General features: G+C 35.6%; 1 protein-coding gene across 1 annotated transcript in view; it reads right to left on the bottom strand.

Annotated features, from left to right (window-relative positions):
• Positions 1-3,697: 3,697 nt before the first annotated feature.
• Positions 3,698-16,053, bottom strand: part of myo1g (myosin IG) — a 53,971-nt gene continuing 41,615 nt past the window's right edge. The window contains exon 22 of the mRNA XM_051871764.1: positions 3,698-5,277. Coding sequence (XP_051727724.1) covers positions 5,115-5,277 — 163 coding nt within the window. The 3' untranslated portion in view covers positions 3,698-5,114. The remainder of the gene's footprint in view (positions 5,278-16,053) is intronic.

The following is a 16,053-nucleotide window of genomic DNA, read 5'->3' as shown; positions in this document are numbered from 1 at the left end:
GAGTTTGGTTAAAAACTTTCATGATTTTACGTAATAGGTAATATAGTTTTTGAGTAACATAAATTCAGTCAAGTGTGCCCAAACTTTTGACCTTTTAGTATATATCCCACAAAAAAGTGCAATGTACACTGCTGTTCAAAAGTTTGGAGTTTTATTGTTTTCGAAAATAGTCACCTATGCTTACCAAAGCTGAATTTATTTGATTTAAAATACAGTAAAACCGTACTATTTTAAAATATATTACAGTTTTAAACTGTTTTCTATTGTAATACATTATAAAATGTAATTTATTCCTGTAACGGCAAAGCTGAATATTTAGCAGTCATTACTCCAGTCTTCAGTGTCACATGATCCTTCAAAAAATCATTCAAAAATGTGATTTGCTGCTCAAGAAACATTTATTATTATCAATCCATAACAGTTGTCCTACTTGATATTTTTGTGTAGACCATGATACATTTTTTTTTCTAGTATTCCTTGAGTGCTCAAAAGAACAGCATTTATTTGAAATAGAAATCTTTTGTAACATTATATTTTATTAACTTAAAAAATATTTTTTTTCTGACTTCAAACTTTTCAACGGTAGTACTTCCATTCTCTGTCTCTGTTGGAACCAGTAAATTACACACATTAGCTGAAGTCACATTAAAAGAAATGTTCTCAAGTGCTCTCTTCATGGTTTGAAAGTACAGTAAAGTGTTTCCCTGTTCCCGTGCACCTCCTGATTAGCCGACATTTGTCCTCATGGCTTGTTCAGTTGAAGTGAACATGCATGCAACTCCCTTACATCACAGTAATCTGCAACATGTGACCTGTGCTCAGCACATGAAGCATGGGGTGAGAGCAAAGTCAAATTAAATTGAAAGATTTGGAGTGGCTTGTGCCAACTTGTTTATATTTTATTATATTGCTATATTACTACTTATTTTATTATACAGATTTTTTTTTTTCACCATCACAATGATAGGGTGTTGTAGGTGATTGCAAGAGTGTCTTTCAATTTGGGTGCAGTTTCCATTTAAAAAAGAGGACAAGGATCATGTATAACAAGACTTCTTGCCATAAGCGATACTGAGTCCCAAAGCTGGGTTTAAATCTCCATGTCAGTCCACCAGAAGAACAAGGGCTCTTTTATCGATTAGAACGGAGCCCTGTCACTCAGCGAGCCATATGATTGGACGAGCTGTCACAGATACAAATGGTAGAGTGGAGGAGGGGTCACTGTGGAAAATGGACGATTGTTGGAAGTTTTGATCAAGAGCGAGTGATCACAGAGTTCATCTCCACAGCTGCACAATGATTGGATGAGCCTTAATCCAATCGGCCGAGTGACATGGGCAAAAGAAATGAAGAGTAGAAATCCTACATGAGAGCCTTGCTTAATTTTTGAAGAATATCCATAAATATTAAGAATGTATTAAGCTGCGTCAGAAAAGTATATTAAAGAGAATCTATTGTGCTTTTTTGCTTCTTCAACTTTCTTTAGTGTGTAATGTCAGTTATGGTAAGGGGTATGACATTTCGGTAACACTTTAGTATAGGGAACACATATAAACTATTACTACGACTTTTCCCTCAATAAACTCCTAATTTACTGCTTATTAATAGTTAGTAAGGTAGGTATTGGGTAGGATTAAGAATGTAGAATAAGGCATTAATATGTGCTTAATAAGTACTAATAAATAGCCAATATTCTAGTAATATGCATGCTAATAAGCAACTAGTTAAAAGACCCTAATAATAAAGTGTTACCGACATTTCTGAAACACACTCAAAGCGGTTGACCAATCACAACATGCTGATCCAGCTGACCAATCAGAGCACAATGCGCTTTTTAGAAGGAGGGGCTTCATAGAGACAGAAACTAAACAGAGCGTTACTGACAGACTGAGAAGAGAGGTGCTGCAATAATGTGAAATTTGTAAAAAAAAATGTTTTTTTTTTAAACATTCAAGAATGAAAACCTATTCTAGTAGACCCCAAAAACAAAATCAAGACTTTGTAAAAGGGCATAATATGGCTTTTAAACAAAAAATGAAACATTTCACCTAAAAAAAAGGTTAATTTAGGAGGGACAGGCCAGTATATAAAAGAATTAAGCTCTATCTACAAAGGATGGGGTATTTTTCCAGGCAATTCTGTTGTTTATGTTCACATTTGTGAATGAAAAGCATGCACTAGGTCATGATGACAAACTTCAAAAACAAGACACCACGTGCCAGATGAATCCGGTGACCCAGTCAGCTTCAAACCTGATGCACAGTTATATTAGCTATCACTCAGTTTGCTGCCATGTGGTGGGGTTGAAGGCGGGTGTTGTTGTCAGGGGAATAGTTATTTTTGCCTGTGACTCGGTTTGCTCTAGAAACATGACTAATGAGATTGAGGAAAACAAACTTGGTCACAGAATGGCTTTGGTGCAGAGCTTACTGACCTAAAAAGCTTCCAAGACCCTTCGCTTTACACTTTAGACTTTGCTTTAGACTTTTTCAGACTTTGATAGTTCCTGATTGACACTGGTTTGAGTACTTTTCTACGCTCTTAAGGGTTCTTCAGTGGCTCTTCGGAGCGGCATAACCACATACTTTAATCAAGAACTTTACATCAGTGTATTGATCATTGGATTCTTTAAAGCACTACAAGTTCCTTGTCGAAGTTCTTTGACATCAGGCTTTTGTTTCCAATATGAACTTTCACCTTTTTTTGGAGTGTATATAAGAGAAGATGAGCTACTTACTGAAAACATACAATAGCAGTATAGAAACCAGCTAAAAGTTATGCATAAATTCTTTAAATAAAATGTCCATGGACTTCATAGGTTAAAATACATCTACACTCTATATTAATGTGCTGTAATTACTGTCACCATTTCTTTTTCACAATTTTTTCACTTAAAAAGCTTACTTTAAATTATTTTTTAAAAGTAACTTAATTAAAATGAATGCAAAACTGTCATTTGAAACCATTTTAGATAGAACAGAATGCCATTGCTTGACGTTTGATGTCAAATACCCAAAAAATAAACTGACAATTAGAGTAAAGTGTGAAAAACACATTTTTAGACATTCAATAAGCAATGATGCTCATGATACATTGAGAAAGAAACAGAGTTCAGTGTCAAAAGACAGACAGGTGCATGGAAAGTAGCATAAAAAAAAAATTGTCACAGAGACAAGAAAAAAAAAAGAAAAGAAAAGTCAAATCACAAAGACAAAACATGAAAACACAGGGTTGTCAGAATAGATGAAAGATGCACACAGCAGGGGAGTGGAAAGCAGGAAATAGAAAACAGAGTGACAGTAAGGCAACCTGTCACTATTGCGAATCTTCAGTGCAGAGATACAAGCAAACACACACACATACATACACACACACACACACACACACACACAAGCTGGGTTTTCATGTTTTATGCATGGGGTCTTTCCATAGACATTTTTATAATGTACAAACTGTACATTCTATCCCCTAACCCTGAACCTACTTATCATACAAAACTCTGCATTTTTACATTTTCAAAAAAACATCACTAAGTATGATAAGCTGTTTTCCTCATGGGGACCAAGAAATGTCCTCACAAGGACAAGGATTTTGGATATTGCCATTTTTGAGAAGACATTCTGTCCCCATAACGTAGGGTTTACCTACGTTTAACAAACAAAAAACAATGCCAGCAAATCCAAAAACCACACAATCATTGCATGTAGCATTTAATGTAACAATATCATAAGGCCCTCAAATTATTTGATTATAGTATACTTGCTGTAATTTAAAGATTATATTTGACATTTTAATAAGCATTAAAAACCTTCCTCTGTGTATACATTATTACTACAGCACAGTAGCAACTGTATGGTTTGATCTGAGGTGTTGTAGACTTTGGTTAAATACGACTGTGTAACGAAACTCAAAGCACTAGCATATGAAAATATTCTTGGTTACATCTCCACAGCTAAAATGTACACCCTGTCCTGGAGAAAAAAATAAAATCTTAATAAATGTAAAAATATACTCTACTATATGTTAAAAAAAAGTGCAAAGGCCATATCAATAGAACGTTCCCTCTGAAATGTACATAAATAATAAAATAGCATTATTACATGAACCCCCACAAGTCAAAAAACATGACATAACACTTTATGACTAATTCATGTGCAAAAATAAAAATAAAGGAGGGATGGCAGAATAACAGGAAATAAGTGCAATCATTTATGCTGCATATTGTCTTTTCAACCACATGATATACACACTAACACTAACTAGTTTAGACGTTTTTTTCTGTTTAACACATAGGACTATAGAGTGCCACAGGGACGGGATGATGTATTTTTTTAGGCCAAAACCCGTAAACAAGTTGCATTTTAGCACTTCAGATTCTATCGTTCTGAAGTTTTTGGTTAAATGCCAGGAAAAAGGTCTGTGGTGAACACAAGCTCAAGATATCACGTTTTAAAATAGATCACAATAATCCCCCTTGTGATAAAGTTGTTACTTGTCTTGAAACAGGCAGTTGCTCACAAGTGTCTTAATAGGACTACAGAGATTGTCTGGAACATTAAACATCATCACACTGAACAGATAAACTCATCTACTCACTAGTCTGCTTTCAAAGCCTCATTGTGTTCATAATCGTGTTCTTGTTATTTAAACTCAACCTTTCAGGGAAAATGAAAATGAAGACTAAAAGAGTTGACTGAAGCTTAATGGTGGTGATGTTGAAGTCATGCGACCGCGATGTAGTTCGTTTATACAATACATTTAGCTGCATTCAGGCTTCAAAATTCATAAAGCTTGTTTTCATTTGTAAAGATTATCATGATGAACAAAACGAGCAAGAATCAAAAAGCTTATTTTCTGCAATAATCCAAAAGCCAATGTAAAAATCCTATTGGGTGTTTGTCGAGGGAACAAGGGTGATATTTGTCACTGCAGCAGTCTATTAAAACAACAAAGTGCATTGCTTATTACGGTGAGAAAATTAGAAATTCTCTTCCATTTATATACAGAAATATCCAATCCTGTTTGATATGATGGGGAATCTATGGAAGTTATGGCTCCATCCCTAACTGAATGCGTAAATACTGTTTTATGTCATGTCCTGTGAAGCTTTGGCATTACTGATGGGGCAGCAGTAAGGTGAATCCTGCTCGACTCTTCTTGAAGTCTGCGATGGTCTGGCCGGGTTTGGTCTCTACGGTGATACTCTTAGGTTTGCCACTCATGTGTACCTGGACTCCAGTGGAGCACACTTTCACTGGCAGAGGAGTGTTCTTCACTCTGGAATAAACAGATGACATGACATAATTACTCTTGATTCCAGACAATGCGGCTGAATACATCCCAAAAATAGCTTGTGACAGCTCGCACAGCTCCCTGTGGCCTATAAAAAAGCAGTCAAAGCTTTGCACTCAGTTGTGTTTCTGCTTCGTTTTTAGTGGTTCATAAAGAGAATCAATTGTAGGAGCTTTATTATGGGGTCAGCGTTATGTTACAGCTTAATATAACAGCAAAAATAATGGTTACAATTTAAAATAACTATTTATTTGAAATAGAAATATTTTGTAACACTGTAAATGTCTTTACTATCACTTTTGATCAGTTTAACATGTTAACGTGTTCATGCTGAATAAAGGTATTTCAAACAACTCTCAGAGTGTAATGGATATGACAACGTTGATATGTTTGGTCTTGGTGGAATAGATCTGCTACACTGCTGCTGCTGCAGAGCAAGTACAGGACTTACTACTGCCAATACATACAAGACACACTGATGTGAGCAAGTAAGGCATGCTGCTGCTGTACAATATAGCGTACATGAATTACCCATAGCAGATCTATACAGGTGGAGCTGGGGAAGGTGGAGGGTTTCTGAAAGTGCGCTGCACTGCTACAGCAAATGCTGACCAAGTATTTGAAGGTTAAGCTCATTGGCTACTGGTATAGCAGGAACCAATCAGCTGCACCCTATAGAGAATGATGTGATTGCACGCAGATTGAGTTAACTTCTTATGCTCTATGACAAAATGACTTGTGTATGCAATCTAAAAACAAAAAGGTTCATTTTGATGGTCTGTTTAACACAACACCAAAAAAAGAAAAAAAGAAAGTATTAAAGTATAGGCCTATGTATTGTAGCTAGTTACACCTAAAACTTTGTTTTAAGCACATGCAGGATTTATCAGCCTATTATATAAGTGGTTCAGTGGCAGTAAAGTGGGGCTCAAAAAGTCCCATTTGATGGAGTCAAAAATAATGTCCTATGTAGGACAGAAAAGATGAGAAGGGACACCTCTGCTGTCTGATCTTGTCCCTGTTCCCTAAATGCACAGTCCTCTCACTTCCTCAGAGTATTTAAACATTATCACCAACTCTCAGAGTGAAAAGACAACTATGGCACACAAAGTCTCTTTTATTCAAATGTCCATGAAACAAATTAAATGATACATAAGTGCACATCAATTTAATATAGTAAATTATTAAGGGGTCATAATACACACTTTTGTAGTATTTCATTTCTGTAGCAAGTCCACTTATAACCTCATGTGTTTTTTTTTTTTTTTTTGCACCCATGTTGAACCCTCTCTCTGATCTTAGAATTAACCAGGCTGTTTTTGATATCTTTTGATACCTTTAAGACTTCTATAAGTAAATGACCTACTATCCTTGTGTACTGGTGTAATTTGAAATGTTGTTCAATTTGCTGAATACTGCCATGTTATTTTACTCATCGATAAGGTAGGAAAGGCAATGATATATTGTAGATTTGGTCACAGCTGAAAGGTGTGACATCATACATTACTGTTCAGAATTTTGGGGTTGGTAGGATGTTTTAATGTTTTAAAAGAAGTCTCATGCTCACCAAGGCTGCATTTATTTGAACAAAAATACAGTAAAACTGAAATATTGTGCAAAAGCTGAATTTTCAGCAGCCATGACTCCAGTCTTCAGTGTCACATGATCCTTCACAAATCATTTGAATATGCTGATTTGCTGCTCGAGAAACATTACTTATTATTATCAATGTTGAAAACAGTTGCGCTGCTTAAAGGAACACTCCACTTTTTTTGAAAATAGGCTCATTTTCCAACTCCCCTAGAATTAAACAGTTGAGTTTTACCGTTTTCGAATCCATTCAGCCGATCTCCGGGTCTGTCGGTACCACTTTTAGCATAGCTTAGCATAGTTCATTGAATCTGATTAGACCGTTAGCATCTCGCTCAAAAATGACCAAAGAGTTTCAATATTTTTCCTATTTAAAACTTGACTCTTCTGTAGTTACATCGTGTACTAAGACCGACAGAAAATGAAAAGTAGGCCGATATGGCTAGGAACTATACTCTCATTCCGGCGTAATAATCAAGGAACTTTGCTGCCGTACCATGGGTGCAGCAGGCTCAATGATATTACGTCATTTTTGAGCGAGATGCTAACGGTCTAATCAGATTCAATGAACTATGCTAAGCTATGCTAAAAGTGGTACCGCCAGACCCGGAGATCGGCTGAATGGATTCGAAAACGGTAAAACTCAATTGTTTAACTCTAGGGGAGTTGGAAAATGAGCCTATTTTCAAAAAAAGTGGAGTGTTCCTTTAATGTTTTTGTAGAAACCGTGATACATTTTTTTTTTTTTTTTTTCAGGATTCTTTGATACATAGAAAGTTAAAAAGAACATTTATTTGAAATATAAATTTCTCAATTTTTTATGTAAAAGTCACTTTTGATCAAATTAATGTGTCCTTGCCTGAATAAAAGTATATATTTTTTTAAAAAAAAACTTGTACTGATCCCAAATTTTGAACAGTATTGTACCATAACCATGATGATTTTTGAATGACTCATTTACTTACATTTTTTGCAACATGAAGATGTACAATTTAAGATAACATTTTCCATGATATGCTTTCTTTTAAAAAATTTATTATATTTAGTTTTTGGTCTTTTTTTTAAACATATATTCCTGGTTGGCACCTACTATAGCATAGAGGAGAATCAGATGGTCTCTTTCATTCTGTCAGGTTTTCTCTTTCCTTTCCAAACCATGCAGAGAACGACTCAAACTTTCCTTATTAAGCCCTCCAACAGGTGGACGGCAGTCTGCCATGAAAAAAAGCCGGTTGTGGGTCACGCAACTTCTCACTTCTCTTGTTCCCTTTCCACTCAGCTGTTCCCATCAGGGCTCAAAGCCATGGTTTGCACCCACCCATCAACCCGCTGACCTGCTGATTCACCAACTCACCAAAAGAAGTGAAACATGGCACTGGAAGGCGTTAACAGCTATGATCTCTGTTAAGATTTAAGGTTAAAGGAAGAGTGTAAAAGTAAAAGAACTCGTCATTTTCTGAGAGACACAACTTGTACCATGTGTCCACTGAAGATTTATGGTGTGTTTGACTTGAAGCGTTGTTGTGCAGAGTCAGACCGATTGGTATATGACATCAAAGTACCGCAAGAGCAATTCAAAAGCATACAGAACTTTATTTACAGTAATTACAACATGGCATGAATGCAGCTTTTTATGGGATTGCGGTCTCAAGCTAATTTGCCGTGTTCAGTAAATCTGGTCCTTAAAGGTATAGTTTAGAAAAAAATGAAAATCCTGTCGGCATTTACTCACCTTCATGTCATTCCAAACCCCCAAGACTTTGTTTCATCTTCAAACACACAAATTAAGATACTTTTAATGAAGATGAGATGTTTCTGTCCCTTCATTAAAAGTCAAGGTAGGTAACCAAAACTTGAAGGGTTCTTCACCCCAAAAATGAAAATCTTCGGAACACAAATTAAGGTATTTTTCATAAAATCCGATGGCTCAGTGAGGCCTGCATTGACAGCAAGATAATTAACTTTCAGATGCCCAGAAAGGTACTAAAGATTTAGTTTTAAAACAGTTCGTGACTATAGTGGTTCAACCTTAATGTTATGAAGTGAAGAGAATACTTTTTGTGCGCCAAAAAAAAAAAAAAAAAAAAAACGACTTTATTCAACAATATCTTCAAAACACTGCTTCATGAAGCTTCGAAGCTTTACGGATCTTTTGTTTCGAATCAGTGGTTCAGAGTGCGTATCAAACTTCCAAAGTCACGTGATTTCAGTAAACGAGGCTTCGTTAAATCATAAGTGTTTCGAAATTTCAATGGTTCACCACTGGGGGGGCGTGACTTTGGCAGTTTGATACATGCTCCGAACCACTGATTCGAAACAAAAGATTCGTAAAGCATCGAAGCTTCATGAAGCAGTGTTTTGAAATCACCCATCACTTGATATTGTTAAATAAAGTCGTTATTTAGTTTTTTTGGTGCACAAAAAGTATTCTCGTCGCTTTATAACATTAAGGTTAAACCACTGTAGTTACATGAACTCTTTTAAATACGTCTTTAGTAGCTTTCTGGGCGTTGAAAGTGTTCATTATCTTGCACAAATTAAATTGTGTATCAGAACACAAATTAAAATATATTTGAGGAAATCCGAGAGCTCTCTGACTCATCAATAGACAGCAATTTAACCACCACTGTTAAGGTCCAGAAAGGTACTAAAAACATAGTTAAAATAGTCGACGTGACTGCAGTGTCATTCTCTTATGCTGTTTACATCCAGCTCTTCCAGGTTCTACGTCAGAATGGCAGCTCAGTATTGGCCGACGCTGTTCACGTGAGCAGCACAACTCATGCATGTGATGCTGACGCAGGAGCCGGCCAATAATGAGTCGGTGTTCTGACGTAGAACCTGGAAGAGCTGGAAGTAAACAGCGTAAGAAAATGACACAGAAGAGAAGATATTGTTGAATAAAGTCGTTATTTTTGTTTTGTTTTTGCACACAAAAAGTATTCTCGTCGCTTCATAACATTAAGTTTGAACCACTGTAGTCCCGTTTTATTGATGTCTTTAGTACCTTTCCGGACCTTGACAGTGGTGGTTAAATTGCTGTCGACTGAGGAGTCATAGAGCTCTCGGATTTCATCAAAAATATCTTAATTTGTCTTCCGAAGATGAACGAAGGTCTTACGGGTGTGGAACGACATGAGGGTGAGTAATTAATGACAGAATTTTCATTTTTGGGTGAACTAACCCTTCTACTTTTATGTTCTATAAACAAAAACAACACAGTGGGTTAGAATGTGGCAGTAAATGATGACAGAATTTAAATTTTTAGGTGAACTATTCCTGAGTGAGTCGGTTACTACTGTCTTAGACCAGTTGGGTACGTGACGCAGTACTTTTCGCAATTCCTCTAAAAACTTTGGGAGGTGTAGGTTTCCAAAATGGTGCAGATTTTGGTTGAGTTGACCTGTTTTTCCAGGGACATGGCGTCCCAACCAATGAGAAGATGATGCATTTGGGCTGCATTATTTATTGCCATGGAAACCATACGACAGAACTGGGACGCAGCAGCAACTCCGTATGGTTCTTGTGTGCCCCGCCTTCCTTCCCCCATGAGAACTTTCTTCTTTTATTCAGCGTTTGTGTCACATGTGACCGTACATCTCCATGTCCATTATAGTGAATCATTGACAACTCTGTTTTGGGCCATGCCTGAAAAACACACTTCATTACACATTCTAGTCCCTCACAGATACGTTATTCCTCCAAGCCCGTCCCTAAGAGTGGAAACCAACTCAAGAATACACACACAACCGGCAGTCTGCGTCCCCGGGGCTCGGCTGTCACTGCGCATAATTTTTGTTTACCATCACACCATGAGTTTGGGCCCCCGTGGGCTTAGACTGTGCGTTTGTTTGCAGTCTCCTCCTAATGGCCTGTTGAGTACATCACCAGCAAACGCAATGTAGCAAAGTAACAATGTTCCCATGAAGATACGATGTTAAATTTTGCATTATTTTTTATTAAAAATATGTTTTTGTCCTTACACTCTTAAAAATAAAGGTTCTAAAAGGAGGTTTTTGTAGCTACCATATGGAACCATCTTTGGTTCCATTTGGTTCCATAAAGAACCTTTCAGTGAACAGTTCTTAAAAGAACCATTTTCTTCTTAGTGTGAAGAAGATTTTTCTATTGTTAAAGGATTAGTTTACTTTCAAATAAAAATTTCCTGATAATTTACTCACCCCCATGTCATCCAAGATGTCCATGTCCTTCTTTTCTTCAGTCGAAAAGAAATTAAGGTTTTTGATGAAAACATTCCAGGATTATTCTCCTTATAGTGGACTTCAATTGGCCCCAAACGGTTGAAGATCAAAATTAATTTCAGTGCTGCTTCAAAGGGCTTTAAACGATACCAGATGAGGAATAAGGGAACTTACGGAATGAACGCGGCACCAGTTCCGTTTTTTCCTTAAGTTGAATAGGGAAGGTGTAGGACATACAGCGTAAACTTTTTAAAGAATATGGAAGGCGGTCTGGTGGAAGCACTTGCGAGGCAATCATTTGTGTTTATGAAGCATATACATTTTTATTTTCTTTTAGAAAATGACCAATCGTTTTGCTAGATAAGACCCTTATTCCTCGTCTGGTATTGTTTAAAGCCCTTTGAAGCTGCACTGAAACTAATAGTGGACTTCAATTGGCCCCAAACAGTTGAAGATCAAAATAAGGAGAATAATCCTGGAGTGTTTTCATCAAAAACCTTAATTTCTTTTCAACTGAAGAAAGAAGGACATGGACATCTTGGATCACATGGGGGGTAAGTACATTATCAGGAAATTTTTATTTGAAAGTGAACTAATCCTTTAAGAACCATTTGTGCAATGGAAACGTTCCATGGATGTTAAAAGTTCTTCATGGAACCACAGATTCCAAAAAAGAGTGTATGATGATGAAATTATTTAGCAGAATTAGCAGCATTATATACAAGATACAAGTCTCAGTCTCTCAGTGAAAATGCATATCACAAAAACATGAAGACAGTGTTTCAGTTTCTCATATTTTTGTTTTAGTGGCTTCATGTGAGAAATATTCCATATATGAGAATAAACATGATAAAATTATGATGTTAATTTTTTCACAAACATAAAAGTCTTTTATAGAAAGCAGATAATGTTTTTTTTTTGGTCATCACTTTTACTATTGCTCATAATTAGGGTTAGTCATTTGAACAGTGAATATTGAAATTAAGATTTTTATTCAGCAAGGACATATTAAATTGACCAAAAGTAACAGTAAAGACATTTTGAATGTAACAAAAGTTTTCTATTTCAAATAAATACTGCTTGAACTTTCTATTTTTTCAAAGTATCACAGTTTCCACAAAAAAATATTAAGCAGCACAACTGTTTTCAACATAGATCATTTTAAGAAATGTTTCTTGAGCAGCAAATCAGCATATTAGAATGATTTCTGAAAGATCATGTGACACTGAAGACTGTAGTGATGCTGAAAATTCTGCTTTGCCTTCATACATTACATTTTAAAATATATTAAAATAGAAAAACATTATTTTAAACCACAATAATATTTTACAGTACAACAGTTTTTACTGCATTTATGATCAAATTAATACAGCCTTGGTAAGCATAAGAGACTTCTTTCAAAAACATTGAAAAATCTTACCAGTGCCAAACTTTTGAACTGTAGTGTAAATATAATGAAATAAACATTCAAAAATGTTTGCTGGTGAAGGCTCACCATGACGCTGCACTTTTTAAAATTGTATTTTAAGGTTTCTATAATTATCACTTTTTTGGTTTATTAATAACACTATGGCATCTGAGGTCAGTGGAAACTATCTTCCACCTTTCCCTCTGCCACTTTCTCTCAGTTTCATCCTGAACTAAACAAACTTCTGCATCTTCATTGCTTTTAAAATCATTCTCACCTCAGGCATTCATCCATAACACAACATCACTTCTTTCTCCTCTCTCAAACTGTCAGCCATTTTCCCAAAGGCAAAGGCTCTCAGGACAGGAGCTGAGAATGCACATCTGTCAACAACGAGACAGAAGTGACAAACTCTCTCAGAGAGACAAAAGGTGGAAGATAGATAGATACAAAAAAGACTAGGGGCAGATAATAGACTGAGAGAGAGAGAATGAAAGGACAGGAAATTATTACAGGTTTTCAAGAACTGAAAAGAAGGAAAATATCCGGCTATAGTTTGAGCCCAAACCTTAGAGCAAAATAAAATCACACATATTTTTTTTTTTTTTTTTTTTTTTTTAAACTTGCACTTCTTTTCAATTTGCAGACTAATGGAATAAGTCGAATAACGTTGAATAATGGAAATCTATTAAATCATTATTTTTGCAATTTTGAAAATTTTACATTTCACCTTTAAATGGCAACCTACCGTTCAAAGGTTTGGAAGTCTATTATACTCACCTGCATTTATTTGATCAGAAATATTGAGAAATATTGTTACAAATTAAAATAATGTTTTTCAATTTTAATACATTATAAAATGTAATTTATTCCTGCAATGGCAAAGCTGAACTTTCAGCAGCAGTTACTCCAGTCTTCAGTGTCACATGCTCTTTAAGAAATCATTATAATATGCTGATTTGTTGCTCAAAAGACATTTCTTCTTCTTATTAATGTTTAAAACAGTTGTGCTGCTTAATATTTTTGTGGAAACCATGATACTTTTTCCCATAATTCTTCGAAGAATATAAAGTTCAAAAGAACAATTATTTGATATATATATATATATATATATATATATATATATATAGATGTGTGTAACAATGTAAATGTATTTACTGTCACTTTTGATCAATTTAATACATATTTGTTGAATAAAAGCAATAATTTATGTAAAGAGAAATCTTACTGTACCCAAATGTTTGAATGGTAGTCTATGCTAATAGGTAATGACAGAATATTCACTTTTTGTTAAACTATTCTAGTCAATTACAACCTGAAATCTACAGTACAGTGAATACAATATACAATATGTAATTATGAAAATACACAGTTACAATCTACTGCATAAAATTCTACTTATTGTACCAAAATTGTGTGCAATAACCTACTCTATAATCTTACTTATTGTAGGGAGAGAATACCAAAAGATTCACATTAACAAAATGTGTTTTTTCTGTAATGCAGCTCTTTGTATGCACAAACTAAAAGCCTTCTGGGCCCTATAACAAACCACAGCAGTCATAAGACACCAGGAGGGACCATTAAGAGTCCACAGATTGAAGCCCATTTAAAACACACTCAGCCACATACACAATTACTCATGCTCACACATACACACACTCCTCCATCTCCACTACTCCCCATCATCTCTCCTGCAATCCTAATTAGCACTTCCTCAGCTGCTTGGCAACTATCGTCGGGGCAACAGCAGCATCTGCGTCCCACAGAGGTGTGGAGGAACAGGCTGTTTTACTGAGTGTGAGTGGGGGGAAATCGGGCTAAACTGCTGGGTTAAAAACGCATGCTGATCCCCTATGTGATGTGACAAAAACATCATCAACAAAAAAGAATTCACTGTAAAAAAAAAAAAAAAAAAAATCACAATGAACTGATTTTATGCAAGGAACAGATTGAAATTTAAATCATTATTCACTGAAATTTCTAACCTTGTGGCTCACAAATTTCATATGCACTGTATTATGAAACATTCATTTGGTGTCATTGACGTCAAACCTGGAGGAAAACATCTTGAGATTGTGATATGCATAAATGAGAATGAAATCGAGTTCTGGAAAGAGGAAGGTTTTCAGTAGGGCTGCACTATTAATCAAAATAAAAAGGAAATTGCAATATGGCTTAGTGTGATTTATCAAAATGCAAAAGCTGCAATTTAACTAAAATATATGCGCTGTGTGTTTCAGAGTGAAGTGTGGCAATGTGTTCATGTCTTGGAGTGGCTCGGGTCACAATAAATGCTGGTTTGGGTTGCTTTAAAGGGTTAGTTCACCCAAAAATGAAAATAATGTCATTTATTACTCACCCTCATGCCGTTCCATACCCGTAAGACCTTCGTTATTTATAGATAGATATTTTTGTTGAAATCTGATGGCTCAGTGAGGCCTGCATAGCCAGCAATGACATTTCCTCTCTCAAGATCTATTAATGTACTAAAAACATATTTAAATCAGTTCATGTGAGTACAGTGGTTCAATATTAATATTATAAAGCGACGAGAATATTTTTGGTGCGCCAAAAAAAAAAAAAAAAAAAAAAAACTTACATAGTGATGGCCGATTTCAAAACATTGCTTCCTGAAGCTTTGGAGCGTTATGAATCGGCGTGTCGAATCAGTGGTTCGGAGCGCCAAAGTCATGTGATTTCACAAGTTTGGCGGTTTGACACGCGATCCGAATCTTGATTCGACACGCTGATTCATAACTCTCCGAAGCTTCCTGAAGCAGTATTTTGAAATCGGCCATCACTATATAAGTCATTATTTTGTTTTTTTGGCGCACCAAAAATATTCTCATCACTTTATAATATTAATATTGAACCACTGTAATCACATGAACTGATTTAAATATGTTTTTAGTACCTTTGTGGATCTTGAGAGAGGAAATGTCATTGCTGGCTATGCAGGCCTCACTGAGCCATCGGATTTCAACAAAAATATCTTAATTTGTGTTCCGAAGATTAACGAAGGTCTTACAGGTGTGGAATGGCATGAGGGTGAGTAATAAATGACATTATTTTCATTTTTGGGTGAACTAACCCTTTAACATGCACTTGGGAATGCAACATGCACCAACAATCTTCCCAAACTTATGAGATTGAGAACCACATATCAACAAAATACAAGCTCACTGCAGTTTTTACAACAGTGATTTTTATTACAATAGTAATATTTCTTATTTTTATATTTTTAGTTATTATTAATAATTATTTTAGCCAAATTGTGCAGTCCTACAAACAAGCACAGCAATTTTTTTTAAATTGCAAATGACATTATTAGATTTTCGAATCATGCAGCCCTAGTTTTCAGTTTATAATGAATGAAGGGTTAGTTCACCCAAAAATGAAAATTCTGTCATTAATTACTCACCCTCATGTCGTTCCACACCTGTAAGACCTTCGTTCATCTTCAGAACACAAATTAAAATATATTTGAGGAAATCCGAGAGCTCTCTGACTCATCAATAGACAGCAATTTAACCACCACTGTTAAGGTCCAGAAAGGTA

Source organism: Ctenopharyngodon idella, chromosome 19 (genome assembly GCF_019924925.1).
Source record: "Ctenopharyngodon idella isolate HZGC_01 chromosome 19, HZGC01, whole genome shotgun sequence".
Taxonomy (NCBI): domain Eukaryota; kingdom Metazoa; phylum Chordata; class Actinopteri; order Cypriniformes; family Xenocyprididae; genus Ctenopharyngodon; species Ctenopharyngodon idella.
This window is presented reverse-complemented; position numbering and strand designations above follow the sequence as displayed.